A 26,277-nucleotide genomic window follows, 5' to 3' on the forward strand; every position below is an offset into this window, starting at 1 on the left:
CCCCTTCAGGGTGCTTGTTTCGCCCGGGTCTCTCACTCCTCACAGACCCAGCTGTGCTGGCTGCCCTGCGGGGAGGGGAAGGGGGTTATGTTTGCTGCTGCCGGGATCTTCCCCTTGTCACTAGGACTAGTTTTCTTGTTCATTTCTCAGTTGGGGGTTCTTTCACCATAAAAGTAGCGAATTCTGACTTGTTTGGGCCTGGAGTTGCAATTTTTATGGGTGATTCATCTCTCCTTTGGCCCAGAGTGGATGTTCCCTCTTTCCCAGGCCAGTGGCTGGAATTTTCCTGTTTTTGATTTTTGTGAGAGGGCAACTCTTCATAACACTCTGCCTCCCTAGCCCAGTGCTTGTTCTTCCCCGACCCGAGGCTCTCATGTCCTTGTGAGAGTCCGGCCCGAGCCCTTGGCCCCTCGGGTCCTGACACATGGGGAGCGCGCCGCCAGAGCCCCTGCTCACCTTCCACCTCTCCTCTCCTTCCCTTCCATTTGTTGGATGGTTTTCTCTTCATTTCTGATGCCTGAGATTTCCTTGCTGGGCTTTGAGTTTTAACTACATACTAACATTTAAAAAAATGCTACTTTCTCTGGCAGTTCTATATGATTAGGGTACAAGAGGGGCTCTTTCCCAGTCAGCTCCATGATCCCACGGTATTGTCCCGAGGCGTTTAGATTGTTTCCTGGATTTGCCTAGATCTAGTGTCTTCAAATTGGGTTCACTTGTATGTACACCTGCTCCTCAGGTTGTTTAAGCATCTATATTTTGCTTTCCTGGTTCATAATCTTTAATAACCCCCTGTACATGTCCCTATGCTGGGGCCCTATGGCGTAGACACAGTGGGGAGGTGGTAGTGCTTCCTGGCATGAGACCCCCGAGTATCTAGATCTTCAGGTCACCCAGCTGTTCCAGAGGTGCAATTAAATTGGTCACAGGTGACATTGTATTCGGGTGATGATGGAGACATTCAACAGGGGCTGTTTTTCTCTAACTAGGTGACTCTAATTTGGCTGTAGTAAGTTTTTTGTATGAAGGCTTTTCTCTGGCAAACATTTTCTAGTTCCTACTAACTTAATAGTAACTCTTCACTGTAAAAATACATCTACAGTTGACCTTTGCAACAGCACACGTTTGAACTATGTAGGTGTACTTACATGCAGATTTTTTTCAATAAATATATGCAGTACTGTAAATGTATTTTTCTCTTTATGATTTTCTTAATGACACTTTCTTTTCTCTAGCTCTCTTTATTGTAGGAATATAGTATGTAATACGTATAGCATACAAAATATGTGTTAATCAACTGATTCCGTTATTGGTAAGGTTTTCAGTCAATGGTAGGCGCCTTAATACCTGCACGGGTCAGCTATGCTTATTGCTGTTTGCAGGGATGAAGGAGAAACGGAAAAAAAGCTGAGTTAATTTATCTGAGCTTTTCACAGTTTTTCTGGTTTTCACATTGAGCAGCTATTATTATTCTGCTGCTCTCCTCCCTTTCCTCAGCCAGCCTGATTAACCAGGACAGTCAGCACATACCTGAAGTCCGAAGTCATGGACTAGAATAACACAGAAGGGAGTAGCTGCTTAGAGGAAGAGAGAAGGGGAGCGAGAGTTTGTATATACTTCCTCCCGGGCCTGCCCATTGGTCACAGAACCCCGGATGGGGCCTCAGCTCAATTCCTTCTTCCAGACGGCAATGTAATTTCCATGCCCCTTCTCTTTATGGCAAAATGAGACAGGGATGAAAAGTTTGGGTGGCCCCAGGCACAGGTTTTAGGAATCTGACCTGTCCAAGCACAAAGAGTAGGTGAAGGTTTGGGGGTAGGAGGAGGGAGCGGAAGGAAGGAACGGCAAGCAGGCAAAGCCCCTAGTCGCTGTCCCTGTGTGCAGAGAAGTGAGGCCGCAGTGCAGTGGGGTTGACTCTGTCCAGAGCCAGCTTGTTGTTAGTGACTGGTGGATGGAGCAGACCCTGTAGGTCCCGGAGAGAATGGAGCAGCCTCCCAGACAGCCCAGAATTGCCTCTGGAGGTGGAGGGAAGCCTGCCCAGACCTGCCCTGGCAGCGGCTCCTTGGTGGCAGTTAGGCAGCATCCCCGAGCGGTTGCTAAGCCTGTTTCCCTTCCTGTGCAGGCTTTGTATTGGGGCAGAAAGCCTTCCCCCCAGGCCTCCCTGTTATTGTTTGTTTTTCATCTTCTGTTCTGAAAGAGAGGCTTCTGGTCCAGCCTGGCTTCCCTGCCCCCTCTTAGCCCGTTCTTGCCCTTACTCTCTGCACCGCAGTCCCAGTGGCCTTCCCCTGTCCTTAGGCTCTCCACACTCCCTCCTGCCTCAGGGCTCCTGCATGTACTCTTCTCTCTGGGCCCAAGGCTCTTCCCTTTCACCCTTTACCTGGTGACCCCATTTAAGAAACAATATAAGGCCTCTTGTCCTATTTCACTGGCTATATTTACATATGAAACTCCTACAACTATAACTTGGATCTGACTCCCTCCAGGAATAGGCCACTTGGGATCTCTACTCCATACTCAAGGTGAGATTGCGCAATATTTTGTTCACATCACTCATTAACCTACTATTAAGATGCAGCACTTCCCCCTTTCCAAACTTGCAGATACAATTTTCGATTTGGAGATGGTTGGTTTCTAAGTGCTATTTATTGCATCTAGGAGGGCAGAGAGTTTATTGTTGCACTATTGCTAAATGAATGAAGAAGTGGAAAGAACGTCTTCATTCTTGCCGCATTTAGCACTGGCTCGTGTGCCAGGACGTCCTGGTGCTCTCTGAGTGGCTTGCCGTGAAGGGGTGATGTGATCCTGTCTCATGGCAGCAGCCGAGTTGGAGAAACTGATTTCATAGAGTGACTGTGCTCATACTGCCTTCACTCGATGCTGCCCACCTTACTCAGCCTCCCCGCTACACTGCCGAGACCGCAGCACCTGAACCGCTGGTCCCTCGCATCAGGGCTCCTCCATCATGACTTCATCTGAGCCTAGTAGCCCACTCTCACCTCTACTTCCTCTCAGCCATTTCTCCTTTTCATTCACCTACCACGCTGTCTTGCCTGCAGTTGAGAGCTTGATGTTTGGAGAGTTGAGACTACGTCATTTCTCTTAGTTCTCCCCACTGTGCTGGTCCCAGGAGCACACAGTAGGTGCTGGGTAGATAATCAAGAGTACTTGGTGGTTTAAATTTAGCGACAGTGATGGAAAACTGACTTTTTTCTTCTTTCTCTCTAGTTACAAGTTATTCCCAAACTGTGTCCCATCCTTTGGGTTCCGCCACCTGCTGCCGCTCACAGACAGAGTTGACAGCTTCAATGAGGAAGTTCGGAAACAGAGGGTGTCCCGGAACCGCGATGCCCCCGAGGGGGGCTTTGATGCAATACTCCAGGCAGCTGTCTGCAAGGTAATTTTCCTCTCTGGTCCTGAGCCTGCATGGGAGGTCGAGGGAGAGAGTGTCAGGGTGGGCGTTTACATTGCCTGCAGGAGACCGCAGATTTTGAGCCATCCCAGCCTGTGGCCTGCCGTCCACTCTTACATCAGAGGGTGAGCTCAGTGGGCCCTTGAGGAAATGTACAGCAGTCAGATCAGCCTGAGCTTGGGGATGGATCTGGGCTGGTGTGTATCTCTGTGGCAGGGTGTGGTTCTGTGAGGCGGGATGCTGTCTGTGCCAGGAGACAGCTGTTCTGTAGCCATACAGTTGGCTTTTTTTTTTTTTTTTTTGCATCTGTTCAGGGGTAAAAAAAAATAAAGGTCAAGCCAAATGCATGGAAGCTTGTAGATCTTTCTGGCCCAGTTTTGGAAAATCTTCAATACTGTTCTGTTGGGGAATCCAGCTGAAAAGGAGAATTGCATGTCATCTTTGGTTGCATTTCTCTTTGTTTGTTTTTTTCTCCTGCTTCTCTGTGATATGTGAATCCAGGGGGAGGGTAGACACTTAGGTCAGAAATGAACTCATGCTCTAAGAGGTTCCAGTCTCAGCAAACTATATCATTGGAATGTTGGTAATAACTCATTCTTAAAATAATATTCTGCTGTCAAAACCCAATAACAACAACAAAACATAAAAATCATTCCTGAATTTGTTATCCCAATGCACATTTTGAAATTTTTCCATAGTGGTCATCATAAAGCGTATGTAACTGGCCATGCTTCCTTGAAACTTTAGGTGGGCTTGGCGGCAGGCCGGTGCTGGGGACGGTCATGCTCATGGAGGGCTGGGGAAGGCGGGGAGGACTCCGTTCGAGAGAGAATGCTTATAAGCAGCTGCTGTTCTTTAGTAGATGATAAGCACTAAATTGTCCGCTTACATGTTTCTGACGCTGGGGAGCCTGTGTTCCGTGTGTCTCACTCTCCCTCCACTCAGGCCTTGACAGAGTGATAAGAGAGCCACGGTTTCCGTAAGTTAAAAAATATTGAAATGGTAAATAGAGAAGGATAAGGGGAAGGGGAAAAGTGAAGAAAGCTCAGTTTCCTGCACTCCTCTTCTTGGGCCCACTGCCGGCCAACCTGGAGAGAAAGGTCTCCCAGTGGCCCCATACTCAGGGGGGCCACAGAGTGGCCCCTTCCCAGCTGCTGACCAGAACCAAATGGTGTGATTCAGAGGTCCCCGATGCTTTGCAGTGTCCAAGGAGGCCAGGAGGAACATAGTTAGAATGTGTTCAGCTCTTCACCTTTCAAGTGCAGTGTGTACATTTCTTCAGAAAGAAACATGGTATTTTGACTGGCATTCAGACATTGACAGACATTCTGCAAAATTCCACTTGTTGGCAGGGACGAATAGTGCAGAGAAAGCAGAGGATGCCCTCTCTCACCATCTTCAGGATTTTGTGGATTTTCTTTTTTGAGGGAAGAAATTACCTTTTAGCCTTAGGGGAAAGAACCCAGAGACAGACCTAAGCAATGTCCAGTTATATTAACTGTTTAATTACATTTGTTGGAATGGCATGATTTAAAGCACAGTGGTCTTTGAGAAGCCATTGGATTTACTCTTGTGCCTGCAGAACCTTCCTATGTTGCCCTAGGCCCATGAAAATATTCTTCCTTTTGAAAACTTAGTATTTCAAGATAGAGCATTTCAGAGGTTTCTTAAGCTCATTGCCTAAACTTCATGTATAAATTATTGTTGGCTGAGAGGCACTCCGTTGACATTTTCTTTTATTCCCCACCGTGACCTTTGCAGTAGGGAATACCTGGGAAGTTAATAATTGCTTGGAGCTGTGCAGTCTGTGAGCCACCAGCTTCTCCCTTCACCTTTTCTTTTCCCTTGTGCTGCCAGTTTATGTTTGGGTACACAATAAGCAATTTCTTTCTCACTTCAAATCCCCTGTTTATAACAAGTGTCATTCTTCCTGGTTCACCACAGCCTTACTTATTTTTAAGATTTTATTTATTTTTAGAGAGAGGGAAAGCGAGGGAGAAAGGGAGAGAAACATCGATGTGAGAGAGAACCATCAGTAGGTTGCTTCTCGCACACATGCCAGTGGGGGACCAGCCTGCAACCCAGGCATGTGCCCTGACTGGGAATTGAACCAGTGACCTTTTGCTTGGCAGGAAGAGCTCATCCAACTGAGCCACATCGGTCAGGGCAGTGTAGTCTTCATTTATGGCTGGTTCTTTTTTATGGTTTCCATGTACTTTTTTATGTTGTTGAGGTTCTCACTACGTTCATTGAGCATTCTTACAATCAGGTGTTTTTAACTCTGCATCTAGCAGATTGCTTGTTTCTATTTTGTTTAGTTCTTTTTCTGGAGTTTTGTTCTGTGCTTTCGTCTGGGCCATGTTTCTTTGTCTCCTCACTTTGGCAGCCTCCCTGCATTTGTTTCTGTGTATAAGGTAGAGCTGCTACGTCTCCCAGGCTTGGTAGAGTGGCCTAATGTAGTAGGTGTCTTTGAGGCCCAGGGATGGCACAGCTTCTCCATGCGCCTGAGCTGGGCACTCCAGGTGAGCCCCCTGTGTGGGCTGTACATACCCTCCTCTTGTAGTTGAGCCTTGGTTGCTGTTGGCATAGCGATGGGAGGGATTTACCCAGGCCAGTCAGCTGCAAGTGCTGACTGTGACCTCGGTGGAGGATCAGCCGTGCAGGGGCACACCCCACGGAGCAGAACTTCAGCAGGGTTCTGGTCCTTGTTGAGTCCACCCCTTGAGTGTGTTGCTTGTAGGGATGGTTGGGTGGTGCTTCAGTGTGGTCTGAAGCTGTCCCCCAGGTACGTATCTCTGGGGCCTCCTGGGAGGTGCATTCCAAGGTCAGCCACCTCCTGTGTTTTGCCCACAGCCACCGAGCATTAGCTACAAAGCGATATGCAGATGGCTGCTATTTGTGCTGGGCTTGGGGGTTCCAAGGAGAGGCCAAACTGCAAACCAAGGTGGCTGCCCCTACGGCTGAGCTTGGGCCACCTAGTGAGAGGTACAGGGCATGCCAATGCCAGATGCTGCTTGTTTGAGATTTTTCTGAAAGTTTGAAGCATGAGCTACAGCTTGGGTAGGTCTGCAAGCTGGGTGGGGCAGAGTCTCAGGCAGTCACCAGCTCGGGGCACACAGTTAGAGCCAAGTTGATGGAGTCTCAAACATGGCACCTGCCTGCTGGCTCTGTAGGGGAAGGGCTCAGGAAAGGAACAGTGGCCTCTGCTAGCACTTCTGTCTGGGAGAAAGCTGCCCTCCCAACCCCAGCTCTTACCCTGATGCCAGACAATTCAGTGTCTCCCCGTAAAGCCCTGGTACCTTTTGAGCTGCTGCCTCCAGGCTGGAGCTCAGGAGGAGTGAGTCTAAGAAGTCTGTGTACAGGCCCTTTAAGAACTGCCTAGGATTCCAGTCTCCATCTCCCTCAGCCTTAATCCCCACTGGTTTTTACACCCAGAAGTTGTGGGGACTTCTCTTCCCAGCTCTGGAACCCAGGGCTGGGGCGCCTGGTGTGGGGCTGGGACCCCTAGCTCCTCAGGGGGGACCTCTGCAGTTGAGATGTCCCTTCTGATTTCTATCCGCCATTCATGGGGTGGGACCAGCCCATTCTGCATCTCCACCTCTCCTACAAGTCTCTGTGTAGCTTCTTTATATCATTGGTTGCAGGACTTCTGTTCAGCTAGATTTCAGAAGGTTCTGAGTGATGGTGGTTCTGTAATTTAGTTGTAATTTCGATGTGATTGTGTGAGGAGGTGAGCACAGCATTTATCTTCACTGCCATCTTGATCCTGTGACCTACCTTTAGATGAATAACTGTGTAGCAGTCATACCTTCAAATAATATTTAAGGAATTGAATAATTCGTAAGATTAATTAAGAGGGGAGTTGAAAGTAAGTGATGAAACAGTACGAACAGTATGACTCTAGTTTGCAAACAAAAGACAAAAAAAATTGGAAATAAATAGACTGGGGTGATGATAGTTCTGTCCAGCGATAGGATTATCTGTGGTTTTTATTTTTTTATTTTGTGGTTTAAAAAATTTTGTACTTACCTAAAATTCCACAATGACTATGTGTGAGTTTTAAAAATTGTGAAACATTTCAAACATACGAAAGTAGAGAGAATAGTGAAATTAAACCCCATGTACCCATTGCTTATCTTTAACAAATACTAACTCGTGGCTAATCTTGTTTCATTTTGAAGCAAGTCTCAGGTATCGGTTTATTTCAATGAAATTTCAGTTTTTTTAAATTGAATTTATTGGGGTGACATCGGTTCACAAAACCATATGGGTTTCAAGTGGACAAGCCAGTAAAACAGCATCAGCACACTGCACCGTGTGCCCATTGCCCCGAGCTAAGCCTCTTTCTGTCCCCATTTTCACTTCTTTCTATTTTTTGAAAAATTGTATTTCTTTATTTTTAGGGAGACAGGAAGGGAGGGAGAAAGGGCAAAGAACATGGGTGTGCAAGAGAAGCACCCATTGGTTGCCTCTCGAACTGCCACTACTGGGGACTGGGCCCCCACTTCCAATTTTTAATGATGATTAGATTTCAGTGATAATTAGATTTTTTATTTCAGTGATATATTTTTAAAGTTGTTTTTTTTTTTTTGAAGTCCTAAGCATTTCTTACCTTGTTTACTGAATTGCCTGCCTCCTGATCTGCCCAGACAGAAAGTCCTTCCACTTAACCCTGCAAACCAACTGCGACCGGGCCAGCAGCCCCCAGCCTCTGCAGCTGGAGAGGAGCCGGCCACGGGCTGGCGCTGGCTGGGCGGGGACCCCTGCAGCAGCAGCACCGTCCAACTCTGACCCCGGAGCCCTTGGAGATGCGGCTGATAGCAGGGCTGGCTCACAGCCCACAGGGGTCTTTATTCTGGTTTCCTTCTCACCCTGGTTTCCCTGGGATGGACTGGCTGTTAGTTATCAACTGTGAGACACAGGGCGTGGAATGTTCACATGACTGACCTTTAATCCCACCTCCATGACTCTCTGTGTATTTCTCGGAAAGCTGCTCTTTGCAAACAGAAGGAAACTGTTTCTATTTAAGGTTTGATTTAGGATAAGGGCCTTGTTTCTACAAGTGGAAGTTTGGAATGACTCTCTCCCAGGAGGTCACAGTGGTGTGCCAGGCCATCTAATGGTGTCCGTTGTTCAGCCAGGCCTCTGTGATCCCTGCAGGCATTTTTTCCAAGGTGTCATACCAAGCTGGGAAAGAATGAGGGAATGTCACTGCCCTGAATTTCATATCTCTACCTGGAAACCTATTATTGTACCTGTTTATACGTTTTCTTGGTCAGAATAATAGTTTCTCCCGTTACCGCTTTTATGAGTTTCTAGAAGTGGTTTCTAAGTTGTTTATTCTTGTTTATTCTGAAATTATAGGTGGAAGTATGATGAGTGGTTCACACTGCAGCCACTTTCCTGTTCTCAGGAAGGGCACCTTTGCTGCTCTTCCTTGTGGCTCTCAGCTTAAACAAGCTGCCTGCCCCGTGGAGCCCGGCTGGGCACACCCCTGTTGCACAGGGGTCTAGGGACTGCTTCCTCCTTTCAAACAGAAAAGAGACCCGTGCAACCCAGCGCACTTCCCTTTTGGTCCTAGCTTTTAGTGCACTAGCATTTATCTTCCATATCCTTGAGACAGACTTTCTATTTTAATCTTGATTCTCATATTTTGCATTTGCGTTAAAATTTTAAAGCATTATATCCCCTCTCAGAAGTAGGTGGATGATTAAGTGTCAAAGCAAACTAAGTGAATTGGGTCCTTTCTTCCTTTGCTGGTCTCCCCTTGCCGAGGAGAGCATTCTGATGTGCAGTGGAGACCATGGCCCCAAGGGGCTGGAGGGACAGCTTCACTCTGGCAAGACTTTGCTGCAGGAAGACAAATTCTGTGGACCCCCAGAGGCAAAGTCATTGCTGCCCTTGCTCAACCATTCCCTGTGCTTCAGATGTTTTGTGTACAGTACCCGTGACCTACACTGCAGTCCTTCAGCAGTCCTCTAGTGCGTTGGTGGGAGTTGTCCCCAGTTTACAGGTGAGGAAACTGAGAGGCACAGGGGTTCATTACACTTACCCGTAGTAAGGGGCAGAGCCGGAACAGGAACGAGCTCTGGTTGATTGGAAAGTCCATGCCCCCTCTGTTACCTGGTGCCTGGGTGCTTTGGGAAGTAGCAACAGTGAAGTGCAGAGCAGGGAGTCCTGTTGTCCTGTTTCACGCTTTGCCTCTTCTGCTACTCACTGGCCCTGAGGAGGCCAGCTGACCCCTCCAGACCTCACAGAGCCCTTCTGACAGTGCAGGGAGGTGGGGTTTGAGGGAAGGTCTCCAGGATGCCCTCCAGCTGTACTGGCCAGTGCTGCTTTTCAGAGGATTGTCACAGCCCTTGTTCCTTTGTTCAGAGCCCTGGATTTTGCTCTTTGGCTTTTTTTCCCTGGTTCAGGCTTACACCTCAGGCCAGGCTGGCTGTAGATAACAGTGAAGGGCGGCCTGGCATCAGGCAGGGCTGTGAGAGGTTTCCACTCTGCACTCTCCCATTTCCCAGCCCCCTGCAGATTTCATTTGGTTTCTTTAGACTTTCTGCTTTCTTGTAGACCTCAGACTTGTATCATTTTTTTCCAAGCAAGCGTTGAAAAATGTAAGGGATTACCTTTTTTCCTTGAAGAAGTCAGCCACCCCCGAAGCCTGCTTGTCACCTGAAGGGGCTGCCTCACGTGTTCTGTTTCCATGCCCCCTGAGTTGTCTGCCTCAGCATGCGTGAACTGTTGGGGCTTGATCCAACCCAACGTGCTTGCTCCTCCTCTGGTTCAGGACGTTAGTGAAACACCATGAAAGTTTTTAAATTCCCCGTGGCCCACAGAAGCTGGGGGTGCTGGGCGTGCAGGTTTGCAGGTCCCCGGCCCATGCAGCGTTTTATTGCTTTATCATTTTATTGCTTTTTGGGAGTAGGTGAGGGTCCTCCTTGGCGTCCTACTTGGCAGGTATTCGTGGGTTAATGCGCATGTTTAATCGCTTGACTGTTTTATCCCCTGAGATAATGTGTTCTTGTTTCGCCTGCTGCCCAGGAGCTGTGCTGGGGCCTCACTGCCCTGCTCACAGCTGCTTGGTGAGTGAGAGTTTACATCTTTTTTTCCCCTCTTTTTTTATCTTCCAGTGTAAATCTCTTATTTCCTGCTTAGAGGGTGTCTGCCTCCCTTGGCTCCTTTCGCCGACAGTGGCAGGGAAGGAACATCCTGGGGGGAAGTTAGGAGTCCTCTTCTATGACCGAGGCTGTATTTCTGCACCTGGCAAGAACTTCAAATTTTCATTTCAAGTGATGGCTTCTTTTTCCTTTAAATGTCCATTTGGCAAAGAGGAAAAGAAACAAGGATTTATTCTTCTCTGCCCTTGGGCACTGCTCTCCCCAGCCTCCATCCCTGACCTTTGCATCCCAGCCAGGATGACCTGGAGGGAGTTACTCTGACTCATGGGAGGCCCTGTGCACGTACTACTTCCTCTGCTTGGTATATTCTTCCCCTGTAATCTGGCTCTTCTTTCCTTCTTTAAAAAAAGAAATTAATAAGATTTATTTTGTAGGAGCAGTTTTAGATTTACAGCAAAATTGGGCAGAGAGCACTGAGTTCCCATACCCCCTCTCTCCCCATCCCACCCGCCACACACAGCCTCCCCCGTTACAGTACCCCTCACTAGAGTGGTACATTTGTTGCAACTGACGAACCTGCAGTGACACACCATTATTGCCTAAAGGCTGTAGTTACATGGGGTTCACTCTTGGTGTTGTGCATTCTGTGGGTTAGGACGAATGTGTGAGGACATGTGTCCCCTATTACAGTATCACACAGAGTAGCTCCACTGCCCTGAAAATCCTCTGTGCTCTGCCTCTGAATTCTCCCTTCTACTTCCCTGAAGCTTCTTTTCTTTTAATGCCTAATCCATGGCTACTTATGGTTCAAATCTCCGCTCACTTGTCTGTGTAAGGGAAGCCCCCCCGTTTGATCCTCCTGAGTATGTCTGAGTTCCCGAGCACCAGACCCTGGGTCACATCCACCCCGGTTGCCATTTTATTTTTATTTGAGCCACTCCTTGAGTAATACCTATTTCCCCTTTGGGATGGTAAGCTCTTTAAAGACAGGGATCCTGTCTCTTTTTCTCCAAATTTCAGGTGCTGCTCTTTCCTCTGAGTTTGTTTTTCTGCCAGTAACCATCGTGCTTGTGTTCTGTAGAAGCTCCTTCTAGCCCGTGTTCTGTGGTTCTTGGCGGTGCATCCTCCATTCCCAGCACTGAGCTCACAGCCTGACACATGACAGGTTCTCCTTAAACGTTTGGTGAAGGAACAGGTGGCCCACCTCGCGGTACCCCCAGCTGCCTCCATGTCACAGCACCTCATACACGCCCGTGAAAGCAGAACTAAGCGACTGTTACTTGGCAATACTTTCCAGCTCAGTAAGTGTTTAACGAGTCCCCAGTAAGTGGTCAGTGTCAAGTGGGGTGACAGGAATTAAAGAAAGAAGAGAAAAAGTCCCTATCCTCAGGGATTTGACTTGAGGTGGAAGATCCACTAGAAAGTCAGTAAAACAGCCTGTTTATAAACATTAGACGGAACCATATGAAATTATTGACATTTGACTATCAATGATATTTGATATTTGACTACTGACAATTCCTCCAACAAAAAGAGGAAACTCATATGGTTCAGCCTCATGTGTTCCAAATGTTTCTCCTCTTCAGTTTAGAATGGACTCTCCGTAGAGCCCACATCAGATGCGTCCTCCTGCGCGGTGCTGGGGCTCGGGCTCGAGGTGGGTGTCTTAAGTCCTGAGTCACAGGCTGAGATTTCTTTCCTCAAGGAAAGAAATACTAGACTATTGCCCTCAAGTTTAATCACAGAACAGATTTTTCTTAAAGGTTTATTTTTGTTACAATATATGGATGGAGGCAGGAAAAACAAACTACCATTGCAAACATGTTTATTATTATAGAGTAACAGAAAAGCCTTGAATGTCAGTATGGTTGAGGAAGCCAGTCACAGAGGAATCTAACCTGGTTTGTCACTGTGTGCTGGTTGGCATTCAGATTCCTCAGAGGCCAAGCTCAGATCTGCTGTGGGGACTGCCCCTGGCTGGTCAGGCCAGCCGCCTCTCCTTCCTCATCTCCTCTCCCAAACCTCTCCGTTCTCTCTCTCAATGCTTGCCTGAAAGGTGAAAGTACAGTGTTTTATTGTGACTTTCAACAACTTATTGTGTACTTACTGCATGCAGGATGCCACGTTCGGAGCTGTGAGGGATGGAGCTGTGAGGGATGGGCGGATGAGGGCCACAGCTCCTGTCCCCATGAACGTTGTTTCAGTTGGAAGACAGACGCCTGGACAGCAATTTCGGGTACTGGCTGAGTGCACAGACTCTGTGGAAGGTCTGGCCTCTTAGGACCCAGTGGCTGCATAGTAGTCTTCTTGTCCTTCAGGGGATCACCTTTGCCCTTTTGCCTCCCATGTTTGCCTTGAGGCTCTAATGCTGACAGTGTTATTGATTACCATTGGCCAAATGCTTTAAGAGAGTGGGCTGTATGCCAAGTGCTCCACAGAAGTTATTTTAGTTGATCCTTTGAAGGTGGTTTTACTCTCTCCTTTTGATGAGAAAGCAAGCCTAGAGAGGTTGAGTAACTTCTCAAAGGTCTTAAAACTGGACATTAGAGTGTCTGTCGTGGGAAGGGAGAAGTGGGAGATGAGAGCGTCCACAGAGAGCAAAATTCTCATCTGAGGAACCATTCTGGTTTCCCATGTGATCCAGTTTGCAACCCATAGACTGAGACCGAGTCAGTCCTGGGGGAAGACACTTTGCACACGTTACTGTGCACTGGAGCTAACAGTTGCCTGTTTATCAGAAAGTTATAACAGCTCCTGCTGCCCTTCGGATTTTCTGGGGAGACCGCTGCGCTAGGCCCAGCAGGTCAGCGTGCTGATGGAGCCCAGCTTTTGTTCTGTAGTAGCCTCTTTTCGCCAGTCTTACAGGGTTCTCAGCAGTGCACCCTCTAAGTTGCATCTGTAATTGGCCACCATTATCATGGACTCTACCACACGTACTCATTTGTGTGCCAACCTCAGCTTGCTTTGAGCTGATACCTAGAAAAGCTTCCTGACTCCCAGTGGCTTTCCTGTGGAGTCTCCAAGTCCGGGTGGAGTAGACAGCTGTACAAGAGGACGACAGGCAGACTGGGGGTGGGCAGGAGAGGGTTAAAGCTTGTTATTTGTCCTCTGAGTGATCTTCCTCCTCTGTCAGATGTTGCAGTCCCTGAGTGTGACTCCTTCCAACCCCAGAAACCAAGTTGCCCACATGCTGGAAGCCCATGTCCTCAGAGAAACCACATCCTTTTTCCCTAGTCCTTGTTTCTTCCCTAGCCTCATACTCTCCAGCCAGATGTTGGAGGGGATCAAGCCAGCAAGTCTGTCCTCACCCTTGGGAGGAGCCAGTTTTTAAAAAAATTTTTTGGGTTGGTTTTTAGAGAGAGAGAGAGAGAGAGAGAAATATCATTTTGTTGTTCCCTGTCTTTATGCATTCATTGGTTGATTCCTGTACATACCCGGACCAGGGATTGAACCTGTAACCTTGGTGAATTGGGCCAATGCTCCAACCAACTGACCTACCCTGCTAGGGCAGGAAGAATGGGTCTTTAATCTATCTCCTCAAAGCGTGGAAGTCCGGGTCTTCCATCTCCACTCTGCTTCTCCTTTTCACGGACCACTTCCTCGTCACCATTTCACAGTGTCCCCCATCCCGTGGACTGACTTGCAGGCCTGGCTGCCCAGAGCCTCCGGTGACCACCCCGCCTGCTCCTCACCCACCTGCACCCTCCTGAGCTTGTGCCTGACAAGCCCGTGGTCCTGTCACCACGCTTTCTGCAGTCCCCATTAGTTTTCTCATATCTCAGTGTGTTGCAGGTGATTTGATAAAATGTTTTCACTTAAAATAGCCTTTTAGTACTTCTCATAGTAGGATGTTTAATTGAAGATGTTAGAGTCCAAAGCATAGTAAATAGCTGGGCGAATTGTGAGGGAATTGCAGGCATAAGGGAGGTGTTTTGGTACCCAACCCCAATTTGGTTGGTCTTCATTCGCACCTTCCTCTGTGAGTGCTGGGCATGTACCAGGCGGTGCTTTTGCTTATTCTGGGACTGGGCCATGCACCCCTTCTCTTCCCTCAGCTCCAGATCTCTGCTGCCTTCTGAGGACAAAGCAGAGTTCAGGCAAATTCTTCGCTGAATTTCTACTCTGAGAAAGTCGTCTCCAGCCCCGGTCCTGGTTGGACTGGTTGGTTCCCACAAAACTAGCGAGTTTGCTTCTTGTGACCTGGATGGAGTAAGAGATTTGGGGTGTGGTAGTGGTTCCCCAGCTACTCCTTATTCCTGGCACGTGTGTCCAGAGTCCGTGGATGGCTGCTTTGCACGGAGCATGGCCACCCACCCAATTGTCTGGCTCACCTGGACCAACCAGCTGGAGTAAATGTGGATCACAGAGCACATCGCTCTGGGGAGATGGCATGCAGGCTGGTGGCCAGGAGGGAAGTGAGCCTCGGACTCCTCCCCAGGTGTGTTTAGGAAGGTCAGGGGAGCCACACCCGGAGGCTCCAGCTGAACACGTGTCATGGGAATGGACAATAAGAGAACTGATCGTTCGGGACTGGACAGATGCTGTTGGGAAGAAAAGCATCTGCGTTGGGAGGGAATGATGAAAAAAGGTAATGCCAAGGTTCCTAGAGCAGACATTTGATGGCCCTACTGTCAGAAGTGGGGCATCCCAAGAGGCAGCTGATTTGGAGGAAAGTGGGTGCAGCAGCTTCAGATGAGTTGAGTTCCAGGTGACGGCACAGACCTGGGAGTAAAGCGCAGGAGAAAAACCAAGTGGTGGGGGGTGTGATTAGGAGTTGTCCAAGCAGATGCATGAACTCAGATACATCTCTTATGGGGACCATGTTACCTTTGACTTCATGTAACTGCTGTGAGAGGAAATGGCACAGCAAGCAGCCAGAGCGGACTAGGGGAATTGGACGGTGCTGTGTCCCCGAAGCTGAGAGGAGGAGGGCTTGAAGGAGGCCCTGGTTGGCAACAGAGACGCCACAAGAGCAAGGCCTGAGGATGTCTGTGGGGTTGGTGACAGAACCTCAGCACAAGGTTCTCAGCCTTTGCTGCACTGCACATTCACCCGGGGAGCTTTAAAATCCTTGGTGGCAGGCCTGCAGGTGAGCCCAATTATGTGGGGACCTCTGGGCACCAGGATTGTTAAAGCTCCTTAGAGGGGCCTCAAGTGCTGTGGCCAGGACAGAGATCCACCGTGAGTGTGAGACAGGGAGACGGGACTGAGAACCATGGTCTTGTTGGGGGAGAGGGAGAGGTCAGATCGCAAGGAGCTGAGAAAAAGAAATAGAGGCAATAAATATGCTGGTGCTGAAGAGGAGAGAGAGAAGTGAGGAGAGACTGGCAGAGGATCTGAGTCAAAAGAAGGGTTCCTAACAGTGAGTCATGAGCAGATTTGTAGGCACACGGAAAGGAAGCAGAGGAGAGACTGGCCATCGAACAGATTCGGTAAAGAGGGTGGGATTTGGGGGGCTGTGTTTCCTGGGGGAGGGTAGAGCACTCCTTTGTTAATATCAGAGGAGAGGCCAGGAGGTGGCCCCCTTTATTTTAAAGACATCATGGGACTGTGGAAGCAGACACTGTGAGAGACTGGGATAGACAAGAGCCAAGTCCTGTTACCTTCCTCTCTGTTGATGACAAGAAAGACAAAGTTACCTCCTGGAGCAAGTGTGGGAACTGGGAGATTGAAGGCTGACACAGACCTTGTGGTGAACTTGATGCAGATTAGACCAGTGAACAAAGAGAAGTGAAGTGAATTGCAGCCTTGGCCAGACTTGAGTCCAGCGTGTTTCCGTCCCGCCTGCCCCTGACATTTTCATCTGAGGGCTGACCTCTATCATGTTGAATGAAACTGGCTTTTAAAACTTGTTTTTACTCAGAGACATGGAGACAAGTTTTGGTCTTTTAAAAATTTTTCTTAAAATAGTTTCTATAAAAAGAGAATATATTCAATCTAAAAATTCAGAAAATGCTGGTAAGCTGAAAGGAGATAAACATCATCCATGACTCTGCAACCCAAAGGGAAGATTGTGTGCTCCCAGATGACAGACTTGGGTCACAAATTGTCAACTCCGTGCAAATACCGATGACAAAAACTGTTTGTTACTTAATGGGTACTGAGCTGGGTGTTCTTCGTATATAATTTTATTTAATCCTCTCAACAGCCCTGTTTTATGGGTACTAGTATCATCTCCTTTTAGAGCTGAGAAGCTGGAGCTGGGAAAGATACGTTAACTTGCCTGGCAGAGATGTGTCAGACATCCGAGCCCAGGCCCCTGACCGCTACGTGGATACTGCCCCAAATGAAGAGCATGTAGAAGTGGTTTTCCCAGCACATGACTAACGCTCAGTCTATTCATGTGATTTATTGTATTTAAATAACTTTCTGAGCAAACCAAGGCTTCTTTAAAAAAAAACAAAACAGCTTTATTGAGGTATAATTGATGTATAATAAACTTCACATATTGAAAGTACATAGTTTCAAAATTTTGACATATATTCACTCCTGTGAGAGATATATACCACAGTCAAGATAGTGAACATGTCTTCCTCCCACAAAAGGGTGTTTGTACTTCTTTGTCATTTCTCCCTCCTATACCTTTGTTCCCCTCACCCCTGGCAGCCACTAACTTTCTCTCTGTCACTACCCATGTTTGCATTTGCTAAAATTTTATAAATATAGTTTATACTCTTTTTGGCATGGTTTATTTTACTCAGCCCAATTATTTTGATATTCATCTGTATTGTTGAGTGTTTTCGTTCATTTGTTACTGAGTAGCATTCCATTGCACAGCTGTACCACAGTTTGTTTATCCATCTACCTGCTGATGGACATTTGGGTTGTTTTGAGTATTTATGGTTTTTGCTTATTACAGATAGAGCTGCTATAAATGTTTGTGTTCAAGTCTTTGTATGATGTATGCTTCCATTTCTCATAGGCCAGTTCTTAGGAGTGGAAGGCTGGGTCATTTGGTAGGTGCTTAATTTTTTTTTTTAGCTTGTATTTATTTATTTTTTAAAGAGAGGAAGGGAGAAAGAGGGGGAGAAAAACATCGATTAGGGTTGCTTCTTGCAAGCACCCCAACCGTGGGCTGAACCCACAACCCAGGCATGTGCCCTGACTGGGAGTCAAGCTGCTTTGCCACTCCGGTCAGGGCACGTGTTTTAACTTTTTAAGGAACTGCCAGTTTTCCGAGGTATCATGTACCATTTTACATTCCTATTGGCAGTGTATGGTAACTTCATTTCCTCCACACTTCCGTCAACATTTAGTGTCGTTAGTCTTTCCGATCTTTTAAAATTGAGATATAATTGACTTAACATTATATTAGTTTCAGGAATACAGTGTAATGATTCAATATTTTTATATACTGCAAAACAATCGCCATAATAAATCCAGTCAACATCCACCACCACACAGTTACAAAATTTGTTTTGGCCATGAGAATGTTTGCGAGCCACTCTCCTAGCTACTGTCAAATGTACAACACAGCATTAGGGACTGTAGCTACCATGCTGTGCATCATATCCCCATGACTTGTTTATTTTATAATTGGAACTTTGTACCTTTTAACCCCCCTTCACCCACATTTCCTTCTTTCTTTTTTTAATTTCAGCCATTCTGTTTAGGTGCGTGGTAGAATCTCGTGGTGGTTTTAATTAATGCAAAGCTTTAATCTCTTCGGTATGCACTACTTCATAGTCCCTACAACACTTGGAGCCTCATATATCAAGCAGTAAAAGGAGAAGTAAAGAAGTGTAAAAATTATTACTAGTCTTAGAATAATAATTTTAGATCTCTCTTTAGTTCTTTTTATATGCTATGTACTTTTAAATGCATTATGTCTAAACCTAACATCAGCCCTGCAAAGTAGGATTACCTCCATATTATAGATGACAAAACTAAAGGCTGAATAAAGTGAGGTGGCTGACTCAAGGTCTGACAGAGCAGAACGAAGATTTGAACTCAGCCTCATCTGCTCCACAACTCACATATTCTGGCCCCCATGCTATACTTCTTTTTGTTTGTTTGTTTGTTTGTTTGTTTGATAAAAAATAAAAATTAATTTTTCCACTGTTGCCCTCTGCCCCAGACATGGAATATAAAACTTAAGACTTCAAAACAGACAGCTCTGCTGACCAGGCAGACAGTAGGAAAGTTATTCTGAATATAAATTCTTTGTGGAGTCACCACTTGTAAAATCTCCAAGTCCCAACGCCTGGGTGAATAAATAAGCCTGCCCTGACTCATTCTCTGCAGCCCAGCCTTTGGGCCAAGTTTGTTAACATCACTTACATAACGAGGGTCCACTCAGAGAAAACAATTTATTGTTATGCAACAACGCTGTTCATTTGTGGAGCTATTTCCATTTCAGATTTAACCTTCAGATTCAACCAGCATTTATTTAGGCTCTGGTAGTCACTGGTTGAGAGCCTACCATGTACTTTAATGAATTATCACATTTATTACACACACACACCCTTCCGCGTTCCCTATATATTGGGTCATTTCGCTTTGTGGGTAAGAGACAAGTAACCTGAACCTGGCTTTGTGGGTCCTTAATAGTTCAGTGCCCTTGGGTTAGTTACTTAATGTCTCTCTCCTCATCTACAAGATGGCAGTATGTATATCACCTGCTTCACAAGGGTTGCAGTAAAGATTAAATGGAATAATGGAGATGATCAACAAATGTTAGGTATTATTATTCCTATTTTACTGACAAGCAAAATGCTTTTGAGGTGTTAAATAATTTGGTCTAAGCTACACAGGTAATTAGGGCCAGTGACAAAATTCACATGTTCATCTGTAGGCTCCATTTTCTGCCTCCTCACCACCGCTCTCCTTTAGGTCCCCGTTAGCCCCCGAGAAGCTGGCCTGGGAGAAAAGGAGGCCAAAACAGTTAAATGACAGAGCCAACATTCAGAGCCCAGTCCTGTAAAACTGGTGCTTGCTTATTAAAGACAATTTGGAAAAAAGAAAAACAGATTGTTCATAATCTTAACCCAACTCCGTTATGGTAAATTTTGTTTCAGTCTGTATTACTGTCTTTTTAGTAGAAAGTGATATTCATTTCTCGTGTAGTTTGCAGTTGCAGTGCCATATTTTTCACTTTGTATCATACATGTTAACACATAGTTTTATACATAGTTTTTAATGGCCATAGAAGAGTTAATCTCTATTTACTTACCTGCTCCTAAATAATAGGATATTCACCTGTTTTTCCTTTTTGTCACTATTAGTAAAAATACTGTTGTGCATTTTTCAGAATACTTCTGGCAGAGCTCCCTGAAGTAGAATTACCAAGTCGGTAAGGGGTTGTTGTTTTTTTTAAGTCAGGTTTATTGAGCAATAATTTACAGACTAAAATTCACGCTTTTTAGGCGTACAGTCTAATAGCTGCCCCCACAGTTAAGAGATAGATCGCCTCCCTCACCGGAGTTTCCTGGTACCCGCGTTGTCCCTCCCTCCCTCCCTTTACCCTCAGACTTTGACAACCACCCATTTATGTTATGTCTCTACCTTTTCATCTTTTCCTGAATATTACATAAATGGAGTTAGTAAATTGCCTTTTGAGTCAGGCATTTTTCACTTAACGTAATGCTTTTGAGGTTCATCCAACCTGTCTCTCAGTAGTTTGTTTCTTTAGTTACTGAGTAGTACCCCCATTGTACTACAACCTGTTCGCCACATGACAGGCATTTTGGTGGTTCCTAGTTTTCGGTCATTATGAGTAGCTACTCTAGTACTTGTAGAGAGTTTTCATTTCTCTTGGGTAAATACCAAAGAGTGGGGTCGCCAGGTTGAATGATAGTGTGTATTCGACTTTATAAGAATTCATTTTGTATTCTCACTGGCAATTATGAGAGTTCCATTTGTTCCACATCTTTGCCATCGCTTGGTAGTGCCAGGGCTGGTTGGTTGGTTGGTCGTTGGAAGAGCTACCCAGTGGCTCACTCACTGTGGCTTTAGTGTGGTCTCCTTAGTGACTGATGATGCCGGGGGTCCTCACAGGGGCTTATTTCCATTCATATCTCTTCTTTGGTAAAATGTCTGTCCAAGTCTCTGTCATAATAAATTCAGTTACTTGTTTTCTTATTATTCACCTCTGAGAATTTTATATATTTTTTGACACAAGTCCTTTATTAGATGTTTGTTTTGGTGTAAATATTTTCTCCCAGTCTTTGCCTTGTCATTTTATTTTCTTAATGGTATCTGCCAAAGAGCAGATGTTTCTAATTTTGTTGACTTCCAATTCATCCATTTTTTAATCTAATGAATTGTCTTATCTAAGAAATATTTGCCTAAAAAGACACAAAGGTTTTCTTCAGAAGTTTCATAGTCCTAGGTCTGTGATCTACTTCAGGTTAATTTTTATACTTAGTGAGGTGTGTGGGTTGAGCACTTCTTTGTTTCTGGATGTCTCATTGATCAGTGCCTCCTGTTGAGTTGACCGTCTGTGTGTGGGTCTGTTTCTGGTCTCTCTGTCCCGTTGCACTGGCCTGTGTGTCTGTCCTGTCAGGACCACACTGTCCTGATTACTGTAGCTTTACAATAAGTCTCAACCTTAGATAATGAGTCCTCCAACTTTGGTCTTCTTTTTCAAAATTGTTTGGCTGTCTCTCTGTTGTTTGCCTTTCCATATAAACTTTAGAATCAGCCTGTCATTTTTTCAGAAAGGTCTTCTGAGGTTTCAGTTGTAATTGTGTAAAGTCTATAGATGAATCTGTGGAGAAATGACCTCTCAGCAACATTAACTCTTCCAATCCATGGAAGTGATCTCTCTGTCCATATATTTAGGTGTCTGATTTTCTTTAAGGTTCTCGATACACCTTGTCAAATTAAAGGTTGGTTTTCTCTCAATACACTTGTTAGGGTGTTTATTGCCTTGCCCTGCTGGATAAGAAAGGCACATTTTTCCTGCAAAAAACCTTGCTGGTTTATACTCTCTTGATTATGCTTTATCTCCCGTGCATTTCGCCACCCCCACCCCACTTCATGGATTATAATTATTGCTTACTCCTTTAAAAGTTTTAAGCTGTTTATCAAAGTATAATGTATATATAGAAAACTTTACATAAGAATACATATCTGTAAGTTTTCACAAGGTGGGAATACCAGGTCAAGAAATAAAACCAGCAACCCAGACAGACCCTCCGCGTGACCTTTTCCTTTTCCTGCCCCCGCCCTGGTCCTGCCACCAGTGGGACAGACCCTCCTCATGACCTTTTCCTTTTCCCGCCCCCGCCCTGGTCCTGCCACCAGTGGGAACCGCTGTCTAGACCTCTAACACCCTGTGTTAGTTATGTTGTCACTTAGCATTTCATTGCTATAAGGGTCTGTCTAGATTTTTTCTCCAGTCCCCCACATGCACCTGGTCTTCTCATTTGGCCTTTGTTAGCACTTAGAATGGCCGCCCGCCCTCACCCTGCCTTCTGTCTCATTTCTTCTTCCAGCTTTCTTGAAAAGTCCTCCTCACCCTTCCAGCTCAGGTTAAGCTTCATGTGCCCTGGAAGTCTTTGCTCCTTTTCTCCCAGTTGCCTTTGACATTGTATTTGTCTTCATTAGCACACCCATTTGACTGTAAGTTCATCACTTTTTTCTTTTTATCTTAAGAACTGTCTTATCTAAGAAATCTCTGCCTAGTCTCAGTGATCGCACGGGGCCTGGCACATAGCAGGTCAGTAATTGTACTTTGGATGAGTGTTGAGAGTCAAAGAACTGGATTCCCTAATAGGTTAAGTCCCTTCCTCACAGCAGGTCTCCTGACTTTCTGTCCTCGCTGGCCTCTTTTCCAACCCCTTTGCCCCTCACGTTACTCTGACTTTCTGTGATTTGACAAAAAAAAAAAAAAGTCCATGCTGCTTTTGGAGCAAGTGAGAAAACATCACAGCTCTTGAAGGCTGTTTTATCCATTATTATGGTGATAAGAAAGAAAGGAAGAAACCCTCAACCCCTCATCTGCCGTAAGAATAGTCTTGATTTCACTATCCAGTGTGTATCTGTGTTGACAGCTCCCAACAGTGTTTAAATCCTTCATATATTCGCCCTGCTACCAATGTGTTTTGGGATGTCCTTTCATTGTTAATAAGAGAGCAACCATATCTCTGTTTTTGTTGCTCTGTATCAAGGTCTTGCTGCTCCTAGTGCAGTGTTGGGGCCCCAGGGGCTAAATATGAAACATAAGAGTCCTTCCATTGTGAAGCAGCTGGTATTTAGCTCTGCCTCCGACGGCAGAGCAAGAAAAGAGCTTATCTGATTGAACTAAAGCACCAAAGTGGTTCAGTTATGATGGGAGTAGTTTACGCCTGCCAGCATGAATGGCAGGTTTTGCCATCCTCTAAAGACAGATCTAAAAAAAAAATAAATAAATAAAGACAGATCTGTCTGTTTATCGTTTGAGTACTCAATTCTAAGCAACTCAGTCTAATTTGGGGACTAAAGTATTCACTTAGCCATCTTCTTAGACAGCCCAGCCCACACGTGTTGTGAGAGGTTGGGGTGGGATGCAGGCTGTTCTGGGGAAGGAATAATAGGAGAGGCTGGAAGGGGAAGCAGCCCTGGTTGTCAACTGAAAGGAGCTGGGGGAGTGTGTGAGGGGCTGGAGGGGACTTCCCAGGCACATAGGCCTGTGTGAGGCAAGCCTGGGGAACTGTCCCCATGCATTCAGGGCTCTCGAGCCCGGGCTGGTCTTTTCTGACCTCTGTGGGATTCCTTGTCAGTGGTTTTATGTGGGTCCCCAGGTACACAGGGGAATGCCCCTCATTCACACTATGACCCTTGGAGATGAGCCAGGGCCTAGTCGGAAGCCCTGGGCAGCCTTGGGTAGTGCCCAGAAAGGCTTTGCACCATCAAACCTCTGTTCCTCAGGAGAAGATTGGCTGGCGAAAGGATGCCTTGCACTTGCTGGTCTTCACAACGGACGACGTGCCCCACATCGCACTCGACGGAAAACTGGGGGGCCTGGTACGGCCGCACGATGGCCAGTGCCACCTGAACGAGGCCAACGAGTACATTGCGTCCAACCAGATGGTGAGCGGGTGAGGGCCGGGACCCCAGCGCTGCCCTGGGACCGGCCCACGGTCCAAGGGCTCACTGGTACTGAAATCTTCATTTGGCCTCTGCTCGCCGACTTTCCCAGCCATTTTGGGGATTGGGTTTCATTATTCCATCTTCTCCAGCTGGGCTTCCAGAACTCCCCATTAACTTGGAACATTGCTGAGGGATTTCTGTCCCTGGTTCGTCTTTCTGCCATTGTGCACCTAAATGGGAGTTTTCCACCAAGGGAAGGGGTGACCTGGGATACAGGAAAAATCCTGAAGGGGAGAGGTGATCTTACAGAAGGGAGCACTGTGCTCCTTCAGAGATCAAAACAGGGATGGAAGTCACAGGGCAAGGCAAGCCAAGACAAGACTTTGCGGCTGTGGGACATGGGCGCCCTGAGGCCCTGGGCCATGTCAGTGCTCAAGGGGGCCACAGCCACCCTGTGTGGGATGGGCAGCCCCACGGGCCTCCACTCCCAGTGATCTACCACCATGACAGTGTAATTTAATAGAATTTATGTAAAATTTCAAAAATATAAAATGAGCAATAAACCCGTGAAATGCATTCCTACATTCCCATCACCTAGACCCAACAATTACCAAGATCTTGTCACACTTGGTATTCAATTAAAAAAAAAATGAATCTATACTTTTTTCCTTCCTGAATCCATTCTGGTGTTTGGCTAGAAAGGCATTCTTTGCTGGGCAAGCCCATTTTTTCCAGTTTCAAGAGATGGCCAGTGCCCAAGCCTTCCATATTATACAAGAATAACGGAGTCTGGAAAAAGGACTCATAACTGTAGAACCTGAGAACTGTAGAACTGATAGGGACCCCTGTACCCATTGTTTGCCCTTAAAACCCTTCAGGACATTGTTAAAGTTCCTCTCAGCCTCCTCCTTCCCTCCTTGCTTACATCCCATGCCCGCGTCAGCACGACTTTTAATCCAGAGGCCAGCAGCCCCTTCTGCTCCTTCCGAGCCCTGAGCAGGACTCAGCAGGACATGTAGGGGGCATTGGCAGGCCCAACCATTAGACATAGGACAAGAAAAGGAAAACAGGGCAAGGAGACTGGGAGGAAAGGTCTAAAGGAACAGAGGAAAAGTAATAGGTGCTGATAGCAGATGGGAGCATGGGGTGGCTCTTCCTTTTGGGGCCTCCCTACTCTGCCCCATCCCTGCTGAAAGGGCGGAGACGTGGACTAGGTATGGGACACCTCCATTTATCACTTCTCCATTCTGGAGTGGGAGGAGTGGGTGTAGATGGTAGGTGCCAGAAGGCCTTTTTCTGGAGGGTCTCCTCTACATATTTCCTCAGTAGAACCTGCTGATGGAGCTTTGTGATTAAGGGGCTGCCGGGGGAAGGTGCTGTTCATGGCAAGTGAATGAGATACTGAGTGCGTGTTGGAGCCTGGTAGTATCTCAACCTGTTGGAAATGTTACAGCCTTGACTTTTCCATTGGCCCTAGGACTATCCATCCCTTGCCTTGCTTGGAGAGAAGTTGGCAGAGAACAACATCAACCTCATCTTTGCAGTGACAAAAAACCATTATATGCTCTACAAGGTACATGTGGAGGGAGTGAGGGACGCTGGGGTGCTGATTCTGGGTGCCATGCTGACCCCCAGGTGAATGGGAGACTAGAATGTGGGATGAGGAGCGTTAGCAGCCCTGCTGTGTGTGGGGGGAGAGCCGGAGGAGGGGTGGACTATAGCCCTGTCTTGATCTAGTGGAAAATAATAGTGTTGAAGAGTGAAGAGTTCACCCAGCAGTGCTTACCTTTACAGGGAATTTAAACATGGTATCTAATTTAATCTTAAGAACGATTAAATTTTGGAAATACAAATTCCCACTTTTCAGATGATGTAATGGAAACACACAAGGCACACTCTAATGGGGAAGGACAATGTAAAATGAAAATGTACAGAAAGAAAACTTAGGCATGGAGGCAGCCTACGGCACTAATTCCAGTATTCAGAGTTTTTCTCCCTCGCCCAGAGAGTGCAGGAGACCAGGGGGTTAGCCTGGGACAGGAATTCCCAGAGAAAAATAATGTCTCAAGTGCACAGAGAAGTCTGTGTGCGAATCTGTTCTGTCTAAAAGAGACTATTTCTGGGTCATTCCATGAACTCTCATTGTAAACTCCTCTTGCGAACACGCTTTCCGGTGAGCACAGGCAGGCCCCATGTGGAACAGGACTCCTCCGAGTTGCTCCAGGAGAGCTCATGTAAGCTAAGCGTAAAGCCCCGCCCACCCCTGGCATCCTTGGAAATGAGAGGTTATGGGAACTTCATCCCCACCTCCAGAACAGTCAGCCCCGGTCCCTTCTCTTTTCCTCTCTAAATACCCACGAAGAGCCTTTGTCTAATTATATTTTTCTACTGTTCCTGCCTGAGATTACTACTGATAAAATGCCACTGATGCCACTGACGTGCTCTTGAGCGCTTTATCTTCTTTTAGTCTGAATCAGTTTGAGAAGATGAAAACGGGGAAGAGGATTGTTTTTGTTTTGTTTTGTTTTTTTTGTTCTGTTTTGTTTCCTGGACTATCAGCAGGATAAAACATATCCATTTACAAATAACATTTTTAGAGGGTTCAGTTGTGCAGCCTGCTGAGCGTGCTTCCAGATGCACAGGAGGGAAGAGACCACCTTGGCTTAAGCCATCCTTGCTCAGAACCAAGGGTACCTTGCTCAGGGAGGAGTCCAAGGTGGACTGAGGGCGGTGGGTGTT

The 26,277-nt window shown here is 46.5% G+C and overlaps 1 protein-coding gene across 2 annotated transcripts in view; it reads left to right on the forward strand.

Annotated features, from left to right (window-relative positions):
• The window catches only part of ITGB5 (integrin subunit beta 5), a 113,427-nt gene that overhangs the window by 33,949 nt on the left and 53,201 nt on the right, over positions 1 to 26,277 (forward strand). For both annotated transcript variants that reach the window (XM_054575183.1, XM_054575185.1), the window contains 3 exons: positions 3,226 to 3,394; positions 23,377 to 23,538; positions 25,016 to 25,111. In XM_054575183.1, the coding sequence (XP_054431158.1) occupies positions 3,226 to 3,394; positions 23,377 to 23,538; positions 25,016 to 25,111 (427 nt within the window). The remainder of the gene's footprint in view (positions 1 to 3,225; positions 3,395 to 23,376; positions 23,539 to 25,015; positions 25,112 to 26,277) is intronic.

The sequence above is a fragment of the Pteronotus mesoamericanus genome, unplaced genomic scaffold, assembly GCF_021234165.1.
Source record: "Pteronotus mesoamericanus isolate MK-2021 breed Mesoamerican mustached bat unplaced genomic scaffold, CSHL_Meso_final contig_27, whole genome shotgun sequence".
NCBI lineage: Eukaryota > Metazoa > Chordata > Mammalia > Chiroptera > Mormoopidae > Pteronotus > Pteronotus mesoamericanus.